The following is an 11,943-nucleotide window of genomic DNA, read 5'->3' as shown; positions in this document are numbered from 1 at the left end:
ATAGTATATGGTTGTACATTTGAGACATAGAACTGCAGAAGTAGTCTAAGAAGTTTTTTTTATGCTTTGATGCTTAGTGGTTTATTACACCATTATTTATGCAGTTTGGTCCATACAATAATACAGGATATCTGGGTCTACTAGCAATTGAGACAATAAACTCTTTCCGACACTCATTGCTGAAGTAATAAGTCAAGTAAGAAGTTGGGTAATTTTCTAACAGATCTCCATACAATAATATTTATTTATGCAACCAGTGGGGTTGCCTCCTTATGGTCTTTAGAAAGGATGCAGGTTTAAGGGACTTCATTGGCTTTTCAGACCCAGAGGCCACTTGTCCATTTTGTCTGTGTAGTTAAATTGAATGTCTGGATTCATTAAATTAAAGCAACAAAAACAGCTTTCTAGAGCTTTTTATTAGAACATTCAAAATGAAAAAAAAAATCTTTACATAATCCATCACTGATCAAAAGCAACAAACAAGTAAAAAAATGTGAGATGCATAGATACAGAAGCAAAGCATTGAGGAGTCATTACACATTCGAGTGGTTTGAGGAGGTGGAAGCTGGAAAGCAATAGGCCAAAGCAACAGGTCTAAAGCAGCTAAAGAGAAGAAAACATTGCTGGAACACCCTCGGCTTTCTGAGCGTGCTCCTACAGCTGGAAGCTATGTGTGGATGTACATGCATGTACTCATTGGGTCCATAGACTTCTCTCGAGTCCCATATCTGGTCCAGGTAGGAAATACTGCGTGCGGTGAGGTGGTCAAGGGCTAAGCTACAAGAACGCACGGGACTGTGTATTCATGTCCATCTGCATGCATGTGTGTGTTAGCTTGTTTATTTCTTGCGGTAATCATCTGCATAGGCTCTGTGATCACCCTGCTCAGGGAACTGGTCTCCATAGCGCCTCAGTATGTCCTGGAGGCTGGGCATACCTTGTGAGAGTGGCTGGTAGGGCATGTGAGGCTCCTCCTGGCCGCTCTGGTAGGGCTCCGCCTCGTACTGGTCCTGTTCCTCCTGCTGTTGATGCTGCTCGCTCTCTGCTGCCCTCTGGTTGTGGTCCTCCTCGCCGTATTGCTCAGGGTGGGCCTCGGCGTGGGTTTGCTCGGGCTCGTAGCGACGCAGGCGGCAGTTGGGGTCGTGTTCGGGGTCACAGTGTGGGTTTTCAGGCTCCATGACTCCATTTCGGGTGCCGTCAGCGTTCAGGTGGGGCTCGTAGGCTTCGGCAGGATAGGGGATGCGGCGGTGAACTCCAGATCGTGGATTATTGGGCTTCACGGGGTAGCATTCACGATCGTAGCCGATGAAACAGTCGTAGCCCTCCTTTGTTTTACCTGGTGGGCCCAGAGGGTGGTGCTCCTCACGGGGAGGCTCTTCATTTCCATAATTGGAATTGGAAAAAGGGTACTGCTGCCTCGGGGTAGGAGGACCATGACGATGCATGGCGGCCGCAGCCTCACGAATAGCAGAGAAAGGATCGTTGGGGTTAGACTCTGGAGCAGCCTCCATGCGGGGAGCATATGGGTCACTCCCGTGGGCCTGGGACATGAATCGGCGCAGGGTGGCATATGGGTCATTAGCCGGAGGAGAGGCTGGGGCGCTAGCCTGGCGGTACATAGCATAGGGATCCATAACTCTGTTAGCGTTAGCATTAGCATAAGCATCCCTAAACATTGCATAGGGGTCGTTGTTCTGCTCAGCAGGAGGAGGGGCAGCACGAATGGCAGCAGCCTCATCTTGCTCCTCATTTTTGTATGCCTCAGGGGGAGTAGCAAACTTGGTGGCGGAAAGAGGGTTGCAGCCTTCTTCAAAAAGAGGGTTGCAGGATCCAGGGCCAGCAGGGGCAGGGGGGTTAGGGGCACGGGGCGCCTGGAGGAACACATGACAGTAGCAACACCATAAGTTATGATAATCAAGGCATAGGTGCAAATGAAAACATGTTAAAGCAGTTGAAATCTGTTAAAGTGAATTTGAACAAATCTATCACAATAACAATAAAGCATACCACAAGGGAGGCAGCATAGGCACAACGGGGATCCCGTGGATCACAGTTGGGGTACTGCAGGTAGAGACCAGAAGGGGCTTTCTGCACCAGTTTGGGTTTGCAGGTGGGGTCATTCTTGGGGTCACAGCCGAGGTGAGCATAGGAAGGCAGAGGTCCAGCAGAGGGTGAATACCCGTAGGCCGCTCTCAGGTGGTACTGCAGACACTCCACATCGTCAGAAGGGCAGATACGCAGCAGCTCGGTCTTCTGCTCCTGAAGCATTAGAAACAAGGGCAGACATGTTACCTTGATATTAAGAATCCAATGTACTTTCAGTTTGAGAACATTTTGTGGACATTTGTTTTATGTCATACATCAGAATTTAAAGATGTTATATATGTTTTGGGTATAATTGGGAATATGAAAAATTTAAGGCTGAAAACTACACCTAACTGCACAGATGGGATCGACAGGATGAGGGACACTGCCATAGTGTACAATGACTACCACAAGGGGTCAGAAAAGTCAAAAAAAACTTCTAAAAATGCTACACATTGTGGCTTTTAGGTAAGATCTCCACACACCGCAATAGCATAGGGTTAGGTAAATTGTTGAAATATAATAAAATACAAAATTCCTCTTAATATTATATATTTTAGGTATTTTTTAGACTAAAATCTTCAGTGAATTCCAGTATAACACAAACACTGTCTGAAAGCGTACCTTGGAAAGGAAAGGCACTGCAGATTGAGCGTAGTAGTAATAGCCTGACTGTGGGTCCTTGGCTGGAGCAGCAGAGCGGACGTAAAGAGGAGCTGGTGCCTTCACTGGTGCTGGGGCAAGGGTGGCAGCTGGGAGCACCAAGGGCAGGTAAGGGCTCTTTCCCTGGACCAAAGCAGCATACAGGCAATAGGGGTCCTTGGTGGGGTCACAGGTTTTCACTGGTGCAGGTTTGGGGGGCTCTGGTTTAGGTTTGGGCCTGCTGGTGTAAGAAGCCACGCAGTTGGGGTCATCAGAATCGGCACAGGACTTGTACACTTCCCCCAGGTGGCGCAAGTAGGCCTTGTAGGAGCGACGTCCCTCAGCGCGGTTCTTGTTCTGGAGGTAGGCCAGGTAGATGCGATCCATCTCCTGAACCTGAGGCAGGGGGGGAATATTGGTTGTGTTACCACCAAGTACCAACTCTTGGGGGCAAGTATACAATTTCTACTGCGGATGGGGGTGCAAAAGCCTTCTCAGAGCAATAAGCTTAATGAGCAGGAGTGAGTGGTGGGTTGAGTGCTTCAGATGTTTTTTGCCTTTGGTTTCACCTCTCAGGCTACTTACAGGCTGCCTCTGCTTATTGGTGGAGGTGGTTGGGGTGTTTGCCCCCTAATAGGGATACTTTCAGACACAAATATTCCTGGGTTAAAGTCAATAGACAAAGGTAAGTCGGTTCCTGAAAAGTAGCATCCTTTACTGCAAAGGGCAGTAAAAGGCATAAGTCTACTCTCAGGTATCTATAAACTACTTTTAAGTTGGGTCATTTTTTCACTTCATTGTGCCCTGCATTCTCATTACACATAATTATCTGACCTGTTATATAAAAATATTGATCAGAGCAGCATTAAAACCTATGAAATTCCATTATTGGAATCCACTGTCACTTTAATGCTTTCATTAGACAAAGTAATAAATGTAGAAAGAAGAAAGATAATGGCTGATTTTGTGGGTGCGTTACATAGTCTACTTACTGCTTCCGCGTTGCCGCTGTCGGTGAAGTACTTGTACCATCCCCAGAAGTCAGAGTGCTGTTTGTACCAGCTGATGTTCCTGCGGTTGCGGATCAACCTCCTGTGTGACTCTGCAGAAACCGCTCTCTCCTGGATACTTTCTCCCGCTGAGGCCGGAAAATTAAAAACACAAAGGCACTGCTGATCCCAAGGCTTCTGTACTTACTTGGACATAAAATTCAAGGACTTACTCATGACTTTTAAAGTTTATAATGAGATATCCAAGGCCTTAAACCTGTTATATTCGGGGGTTAGACATCATTAAGTCGTAATTGTTTTTACAGCTATATCACATTACATCAATCACAGGGTTAGGTGTGGATGCAACATTGAAGCGAGGTGAGGTTGGTGATGAATTTGGGTGCTACTTTTTAATCAAACAGTACTTTCATGGACTCATTTTTCAACAACTTATATGGTCTTTCAATCACGGCAAATGGCCACTGAGGTCTTTCTATCAACAATCACTAATGTTTTAGTATGCTAAGATGAAAAATCACATATTTACCATCTCCTTTGGGCTTCTGCACAATCGGTCCAGCAGACAAGAATGCTGCACAAAACAGAGAAAAGCAAAAACAGATGTAAAATCCAGAAGATCCAGAAGTTACAGAAGTTAAGATTAAGCTCTGGAAATTGCTTACTGTTTCTATTCAGACTTTTAAATGTGTCTAATATGACATTAAACCTCAAACACATACAGGAAGATATTATTCATTAAATAGGACAGGGGTAATTGGCTCTGCCTCAAGCGCTGGCGACTGCACCTCTTTGTAGATTTTATAGGTGAGCCTGTAACATCAAACCCCATGCTGATTTTTCAAAGAGCTGCATGTGCACTTGTGTGTGTGTGCGTGTGTCTTATGTGTACATATGTGCACTGTTTGACCCCATGCAGCTGACGGAAACAGCGGATTCAGCTCTGCTTCAGGTTTCTTTCATCTCCACAGGGAAAAGGTGTTAATGCCTTACAGAAGGAGAGGAAGGGGAAGAGGAGGATGAATAAGAAAGGGAACAGACAGGTTTGAAAGAGAGATCCAGAGGGGATAATTCAGGGTTATGTGACGCGTATCGGAAGTGGAAAAACATCAATCTCCTGATTTAAAAAAAAAAACAGTTTTGATGAGCTTTGATGGAGTAATCAGGAAGACATGATGCGCACTGTAGTAAGGTCACAGATGAAGGGTAACAAGCAGAGGCATGAATTTGCAAGAAGTGAAGGTGACCCAAGGTGATGAAGCAGTATGAAGAAGGAGGAGGAGGGTGGGCAAAATGATGCCGTCTCAGTGTATCCGCTGTATTGTTTTTTATGAGCCTGTAAAAAACACTGGCTGGCACATCTGGAAACGGCAGAGCTTTAAGTGAGCAGAGGAGGAGGTGATGCTGACAGGTACTAATTTTTTACAGGAGCAGAAATGATGAAAGAAACCCCTCCTCCTTCAGCTCTCTTTTTTTCCCCTTTTAACCATCACACGGGGCAATTTTAAAAACCATTTTTAAAAGAAAGATGAGACCTTGTCACACTGTAAATATGCCAATCATGTCGAGAGAAAACTGAAACAGGTGGTGGAGGAGCAACCTGTCTTGATGGTGAAGCATTATAGATGATATCTGAACACCACGGGTTGTGTTAGAGAGCCACATTATGATATATATGAAGCAGAGTGAGTTACAGGGACTCGGTGACATAGGTCTGTGTCCATGAACTGGTGAAGGACAAAAACCCTTCGCAGTCCAACTAACCCTTAACCTTAACAGAGAGAACCTTGAAATACAGATTGTGAAGCTATAACTCAAGGAGAATGTATTTATTATGAGGAACAAAACTGCAAAACAAGAGATAAAATATGAATGTTAAGCAAATAATTTTGTGGTGACACAGGAGGGGGAATAAGCACTTGTACTTTACTTTATTTGCATTTTATACTACTTTATACTTCTTCTCTATGTCCAAGGAAAATATTGTACTCTTTAACTTCACTACTTTTATTTGAGAACCATAGTTAATTTGAAGATATATGAAACAAATTAAAGTAGCCGACTGTAAATAAAGCAGAACGAATTTCCTTTATTATGAGCTGCTGCAACATAAAGTGTAATAAAAATCGAATTATATAACAGACACCTAAACTAATGAGTACTTTTACATTTTTGATGCTTTAAGTACGTTTTCCTTCCAACACTTTACTGTACTTTTACTGATGTAAGAGGCTTGCTGCTTTAAAAAGGAGACAGAAAACTAATTTTAACATGAATACTGTGGTATGAATAGCTCAATCAACATCATGATTATCGCTAACCATTTTTCATTTTGAATTATGTGAAATTACTGCATGCTCATATGCTAAATTGAGCTTTTTATTAAAAAAACCATTGCATAAGCTCATTCAAGGCTTACAATCATTGTGGGATTGCGATGTAAAAGCTTCTAATTATGACCATTTTCAACTACGCATCTCTGTATAATCAGGACGGATGATACTTGACTAGTACAGTGCTGTCATTTAGAATATTACTCATTTAATGATCCACTCTCTCTCCATCCGTTCATTCAGTATTATAAATCAGTGAAACCCCCATTTTGGATCAAGAAATGCGAGCAACAACTTTTTTTGTATTATTTCTATTTCGTGCTGCTTTACACCTCTACTCTACTACATTTATCTGACAGCTCTAATTACTTTACAACTGAAGATACAAAACACATGATGATCTTATTAATGTTTGAAATGATTCATATTATTAGATTATCAAAATTGTTGCAGATTGTTTTACTGCTGAAGTCAAATAAAGAAAAATGTATTTTTTCTATTTTATATCATAGTAAACTGAGTATCTTTGGGGTTTGTTCAGTTAATTGAATAAATAATGAAAATATTAAACTACCAGTACATAAAGTACCAAAAATTAGCTCCGTCTCTACAACAGTAACACTCACAGGGGCCCTTTTTCTGCACTTCTAACTTACCCTGCAGTACAACTTGTACTGAAGTAAAAGATCAGAGTACTTCTTCACAGCTTAGACAGTTTTAGTGAACCATGAAAGCCATGTATATACATAGCATATACCATAGAAACAGTCAAGATGAGGACTGTGTACTCACCAGGCAGCAGCATCACAGCCAGCAGAGTTGTGACGAACACGCCGGAGAAACTGGTTCTCCTCCTTCCAGCCATGACTTCACCTCCTCCTCTCCTGCAAATACCAACCACACTGACATTTAAAAATTATGCTTTACTCCCAGAACTTCCCGCTCCATTAATTTCATCACTTTCCTGCCTTAAAATAAAATCATTTTTAGCTTGACACCAGTTGTCACCAGTGTAATATCCAAAAATGCCAGGATATTATAGCTGGTTTCACTGATTCCCCAGACAAGTGCATATTCGGAAACAGACCAAGAGTTCCAAAACATGTTTTAGTTACCTGTGAGAGTGATCAGTAGTGCAGAGAAACCATATAAATGTGGTGGAAGGTGTTCAATTTTCACTCCAGTCACAACCTGAGACCTGGAGAGGCTGCTGAAGTGACCCCTGCAGCTTGGAAGTGAACTCTTTAAACAAACATGTTGCCACAAGGCTCCTGGCTGGGCTGAAGCTACTGGTTTGTCATCATTAAACCAGAACCAGGTGTTCCTCAGCAGTCACCCTTGACTTCAACCTGAACTTGAATCCCTGGCAAGTACCTAAAACAAACATAAGAAGTGCAGAATCACCACTCTCTTACCTGTGGTTAGCTTATCGGCGTGGCTGTCTTGCCGGATCCAGATGTGGACTCAAATGAAGCCTCACAGGCCGGATGACTCAGTCCACCTGGGCTCAAACACTAAGTGTGTTGGTGTGTGTGTTTTTTTTGCGGGTATGGCAGAGGTTCCTGGTGCGCCCTGTCCCTGCGGCCCTTCTGACAGACTGCCCTGACGAAGGAATCGGGCACGGTTTTAAACCGAACACACACGCCAAGTATTCATTAACACTCACACAGAAAAACACACACACAGGGACCACCTGAGGGGGTCAAGGGCCACCTCAACAAGATGCCTGATTGGTCGGATCCTGCGGAAAGTTTCAGCCAATCAGAGGCACCGTAATTAAAGACAGGAAAAGAGAGAAGGTGGGAGGGCTTGAAGCAGAGATGGGGACGTGGAGAGATGTTAAGAGAAGTTGTCTCAAGTGGTGTTTTTTTTTTTATTCCTTCACGACTGATTATTAATTAATCATTAATTCTATGAGTCACATTTAAGGTTAGAAATCAGACTCTGGATCTTTGTTTTTGGGGATGCAACACTCACTCCCAAATGAGAAAAACAAAAGACACAAAGGGACAGAGGAGAGAAAACATCAGGAAATAATGAAGGGGAGCTGAGGTGCCACATAAGCAACTTCTCAGAGACCCTCAATGAGGGCCAAACCACAGCTTCTGTCTAAACCTGAATGCATGCACGCACACACACACACACAGGGACAGCTGGTCTACACATGAGGAATTTGATAATCTACAGTTTCCTCCTCTACAGTTTAACTGTGTTCAGACATGCCAGTTTTTAAGACACACACACACACACACACACACACACATACAGTGAGTCTCTGAAACAGCCATATACCTGCGATGTGTGATGCAATATCAGCACATCTGAGCCTGTAATTCTGTTATGACACTCAGTAGTCTTATGAGGATCTTCTTCTGGGAACGTTGTATTAGGTTATGGAGGAATTGAGATTTGCACTTAGAAAGAAATATCAGCTTTTTTTTTTTTTTAGATTTAGCCCCCAAATGAATTTCGTTTCATAACGTAACATTATTAAAGTATAGTTTAGAGAGAGGATACATTTTTCTATTCGTTTTGGATGTATTGAATTTTGGAAAATGGCTACCATGTGAACACTGGCTCTTAATTCGAGTGTTCCTCTGAGCACAGAGACTAAACTTCTCCATTTCCCTGTTTTATGTACACTGAGACACATTGTACTGCATCATTGTACTCTGTGTAATACAGGGGCTGCTTTTTTTTTTTTTACAGTTCTGTCCCTTAATTGCAATTAAGAGAAATCATAAAGCCCCTTAAAACATGGCTGGAAATCTGTTTTTCCCCATCAAACATTAAATATATATGACTAAATAAGCAACAAATGTAAAAGGTTTGAGGATAATATCAATATCAAAAGTTTAACACTGAAAAACTCAGCTAATGCTGCTTTATGCTGGCTTCACCAGAACCCCGTCTACTTCCAATCAGTGAAAACAGCAAAGACAGAAATCTTTCATGTGATATAACCAAAAATGTTCTTAATCTTATTCTCAGATATTTCTGTGTTCATGTTTGAACCAGTTACTCGTAGTACAAAGCTGGTTGGGAAAGTGTGTTTTTAGGCCCTTTAAGTTGAATTAGTGTGACAGAGCACATATTTACATACCAATCTAGGCGACCTTGTGGCCGCAGTTTAAGGAAGGCCTAACACCCTGACAACATGAGGCTAAAATAGAAATGGGTTTCCCAGTTTGGTGCAGTGGTGAAAGTGTTCAGATCTTTTACTTAAGAGTTGCAAATGTATTAGCAGCAAAATCTACGTGACATACCAAAGGAAGAAGTACTTATTTATTTACGCAGAGTGACCCTTTTCAGAATATTTATTATATGATTGCATTATAATGTTTGATGTATTATTGTGTACACTAAGGTGGAGCTGACTATAACTACTGTACTGTATAAACTGCTGGGTAGCTTAAAGAAGATACATGCCATGGCCAAAAGTATGTGGACACACCAATGTTACACTTATTCTAAAACCAAGGTCAGAGCTCTGGGCAGACCAGTCAGGTTCTTCCACAATGTAGGAAAGTTAATTTACTCATGTACAATTTTGAGGTACTTATACTTGGCTATTTCAATTTCAGGTTACTTTCAGAGAGAAATATCTAACAGCTTTAGTAACCATTTACTTTAATTATATTTTGTATTAATAATCTCAACTTGCAAATACATTCTGATGTATTATTACAGATTAGACTGTGATCACCTGCCCTGTCCAGCCCACCTTCTGTCTCTGTAGTCAATCCTGCAATATGAATACAGCTGTAAGCATTGTGTAAGTTTAAAAAATGTTCTATTTTCTATTTTTCTTCTTATGCTTTAAGCCTACATGTGCAGCTGGTTTATGTGGGCATGCATTATCTCAGGGGGGAAAAAAAGAGAAAATTTTACAGCGATTTACAGCCCGAGTCTGCACCTAAACAAGAACACTTTATCTGTTCTGTATTTTTAAGCATTTCCACATTTTTCTGCAGCCCCCTTTTCCTGTCCCATCGTGCCCCAACTGAACATTTAGTGGTCATGTTAACACTGTATCTCGTATGTAATTAACGTTTGCTAACAGGTGTTTCGCAGAGCCCACAAACCTACAATCGAGCCGGGAGCAGATTCAAACACGACGATGCCAAAACCATACTCATAATTTTCTCTAAAGCCGGAATGTGAGGGATTCTCAGAATTCACAGACACCTGGTTCACCAAGACAGCTTTTCTTTTTCTTTTTTTGTAAAAACAAAAAGACTTTATTTCAGTATAGTGGTGAGTGACATGTAGAAGGGGGGAGGGGCTGTACAAATAAGAGAACCTGTGGTCAGAATATGCCCGTTTTCATTTTCTTCTGTACACGTTCACAGAAACACACCGGGGTTCAGATGCTGTCGTCACTGCAGGTCGTCGTCGTCGAACAGATCCTCAAAGTCTGCGGGGGGGAAGAGAGAATACAAGACGGAGAGAAAAGAGAAAATTTGAGTCCAGATGTTTCCCAGAACTCCTACATTCTCAGCTAATTATGCTAGACAAAGATAATGTTTATTCTTGTTTAAACCAGTTTAAACTTCTCAAATGCTGTTTGGTGGCCAGTTTTATTCGTGGACTCTTTTACTTTGTTTGTACTTGGTGAAACACATGGGAACTGCATCCACATATGTTAGCATTTCTTATAAAGGCAACTTAGCTGTTGTAAAAAATTACTAAACACCCCTTTTTATGACTTTCTCAGGGTGTAACTAAGCTAGTAGGGAGGGTGGTCTGCTTCCTGGTAACAGAACTGTAAATAAATACAATTATTTAAGACAACAGAGACTGATCAGAGAACGTTTCTTTATGCATCAGTACCTGAGGAAATTCTCCACATCACGAGACAATAATAAAAAGACAGATAGAAAAAATATTCTTTATTATAGGGCAGATTCCTCTTGTAGCACCACAGTTTCATCCTTGCATGTCCACGCAAAGAAACACTGCATCTCTAAGCTCTGTTGATTAGCACTGAAACAATTAGCAATTTCATAGATCACTTGATCGACGGCTGTCCGTGGACAGGTTTTGGACACAACAATTTGAATATGCAGCTTGTGAAATGTGTGAAAATGATGGTACTTTATAGCTGCATCCCTCAGGACTGGGGGGTCTTTTCAAGCCCAGTGGCGACCGTCCCACTTTACCTCACAGATGGCACAGCAGATGACAAAATACAGTAGCTACAGGTGGCTTTATAGGAACACTGTGCGGTTTATTGACACACAGCACACACTTTGGATGTGTAGGAGCAGGCAGACGGTGCTGGCACACCAATGAGGTACGTGGTCAGCTAAAGTAACTGCTCATCACCTTGAAGGCAACTCCTAGGTGTTGTGGCATTTTGCTCTATTGGGGTCTTATTAAAGAATATTGATGTAACGGAAAACAAAGTTGATCCGTGATCCATACGTGTAAGCAATAAGATGCAGTGGGCGGGACGTTGAGTCCACAGAGGGTGACTACAGAGCGAACTCTTTGGCTTTTGGCTCAATAGCGTGATTCGAACCCATACATTGTCCACTGTGAAAGAATGAAGCAACTGTGCTGGATGCTCCACTAAAAACCTGACGTGGTAACAAGGTGGCTCACAGTTCCACGTAAAATGTTTGCTTGCTGGGTGTTTGTTTTACTCTAATCAAGAGGGGGTTTACTAAAAATGCTCGGATGAAAGATGGCAGCCAAATCGTAACGTTTATATACTGTATGTGTAAGTTTGTTTGACATAACTGTTTCTGTCATTTGCTTGTTATCTTTGGTCACCAATTGTGATGCGTCTCTGCCAAGCGTGATTTATTTGTAGCAACCAGTTCTGTGCTGGATCCAGACTCTCCTTCAAGACACACACACACACACAC

At 42.1% G+C, this 11,943-nt stretch overlaps 2 protein-coding genes across 2 annotated transcripts in view; both read right to left on the bottom strand.

Moving 5' to 3' along the window:
• Positions 1 to 466: 466 nt before the first annotated feature.
• and1 (actinodin1) lies at positions 467 to 8,202 on the bottom strand. Its single transcript, XM_035657685.1, has 6 exons — positions 6,863 to 8,202; positions 4,267 to 4,311; positions 3,720 to 3,865; positions 2,710 to 3,123; positions 2,011 to 2,259; positions 467 to 1,871 (listed from the first exon to the last, which is right to left on the bottom strand). The coding sequence occupies exons 1-6, from the start codon at positions 6,933 to 6,935 to the stop codon at positions 840 to 842; spliced, it is 1,959 nt and encodes a 652-aa protein (XP_035513578.1). The 5' UTR covers positions 6,936 to 8,202; the 3' UTR covers positions 467 to 839.
• Positions 8,203 to 10,273: 2,071 nt separating this feature from the next.
• Positions 10,274 to 11,943, bottom strand: part of cops9 (COP9 signalosome subunit 9) — a 5,177-nt gene continuing 3,507 nt past the window's right edge. The window contains exon 3 of the mRNA XM_035657673.1: positions 10,274 to 10,487. Coding sequence (XP_035513566.1) covers positions 10,450 to 10,487 — 38 coding nt within the window. The 3' untranslated portion in view covers positions 10,274 to 10,449. The remainder of the gene's footprint in view (positions 10,488 to 11,943) is intronic.

This window comes from Morone saxatilis, unplaced genomic scaffold (assembly GCF_004916995.1).
Source record: "Morone saxatilis isolate NCDOM2014 unplaced genomic scaffold, NCSU_SB_2.0 Contig0, whole genome shotgun sequence".
NCBI classification, from domain to species: domain Eukaryota; kingdom Metazoa; phylum Chordata; class Actinopteri; family Moronidae; genus Morone; species Morone saxatilis.
This window is presented reverse-complemented; position numbering and strand designations above follow the sequence as displayed.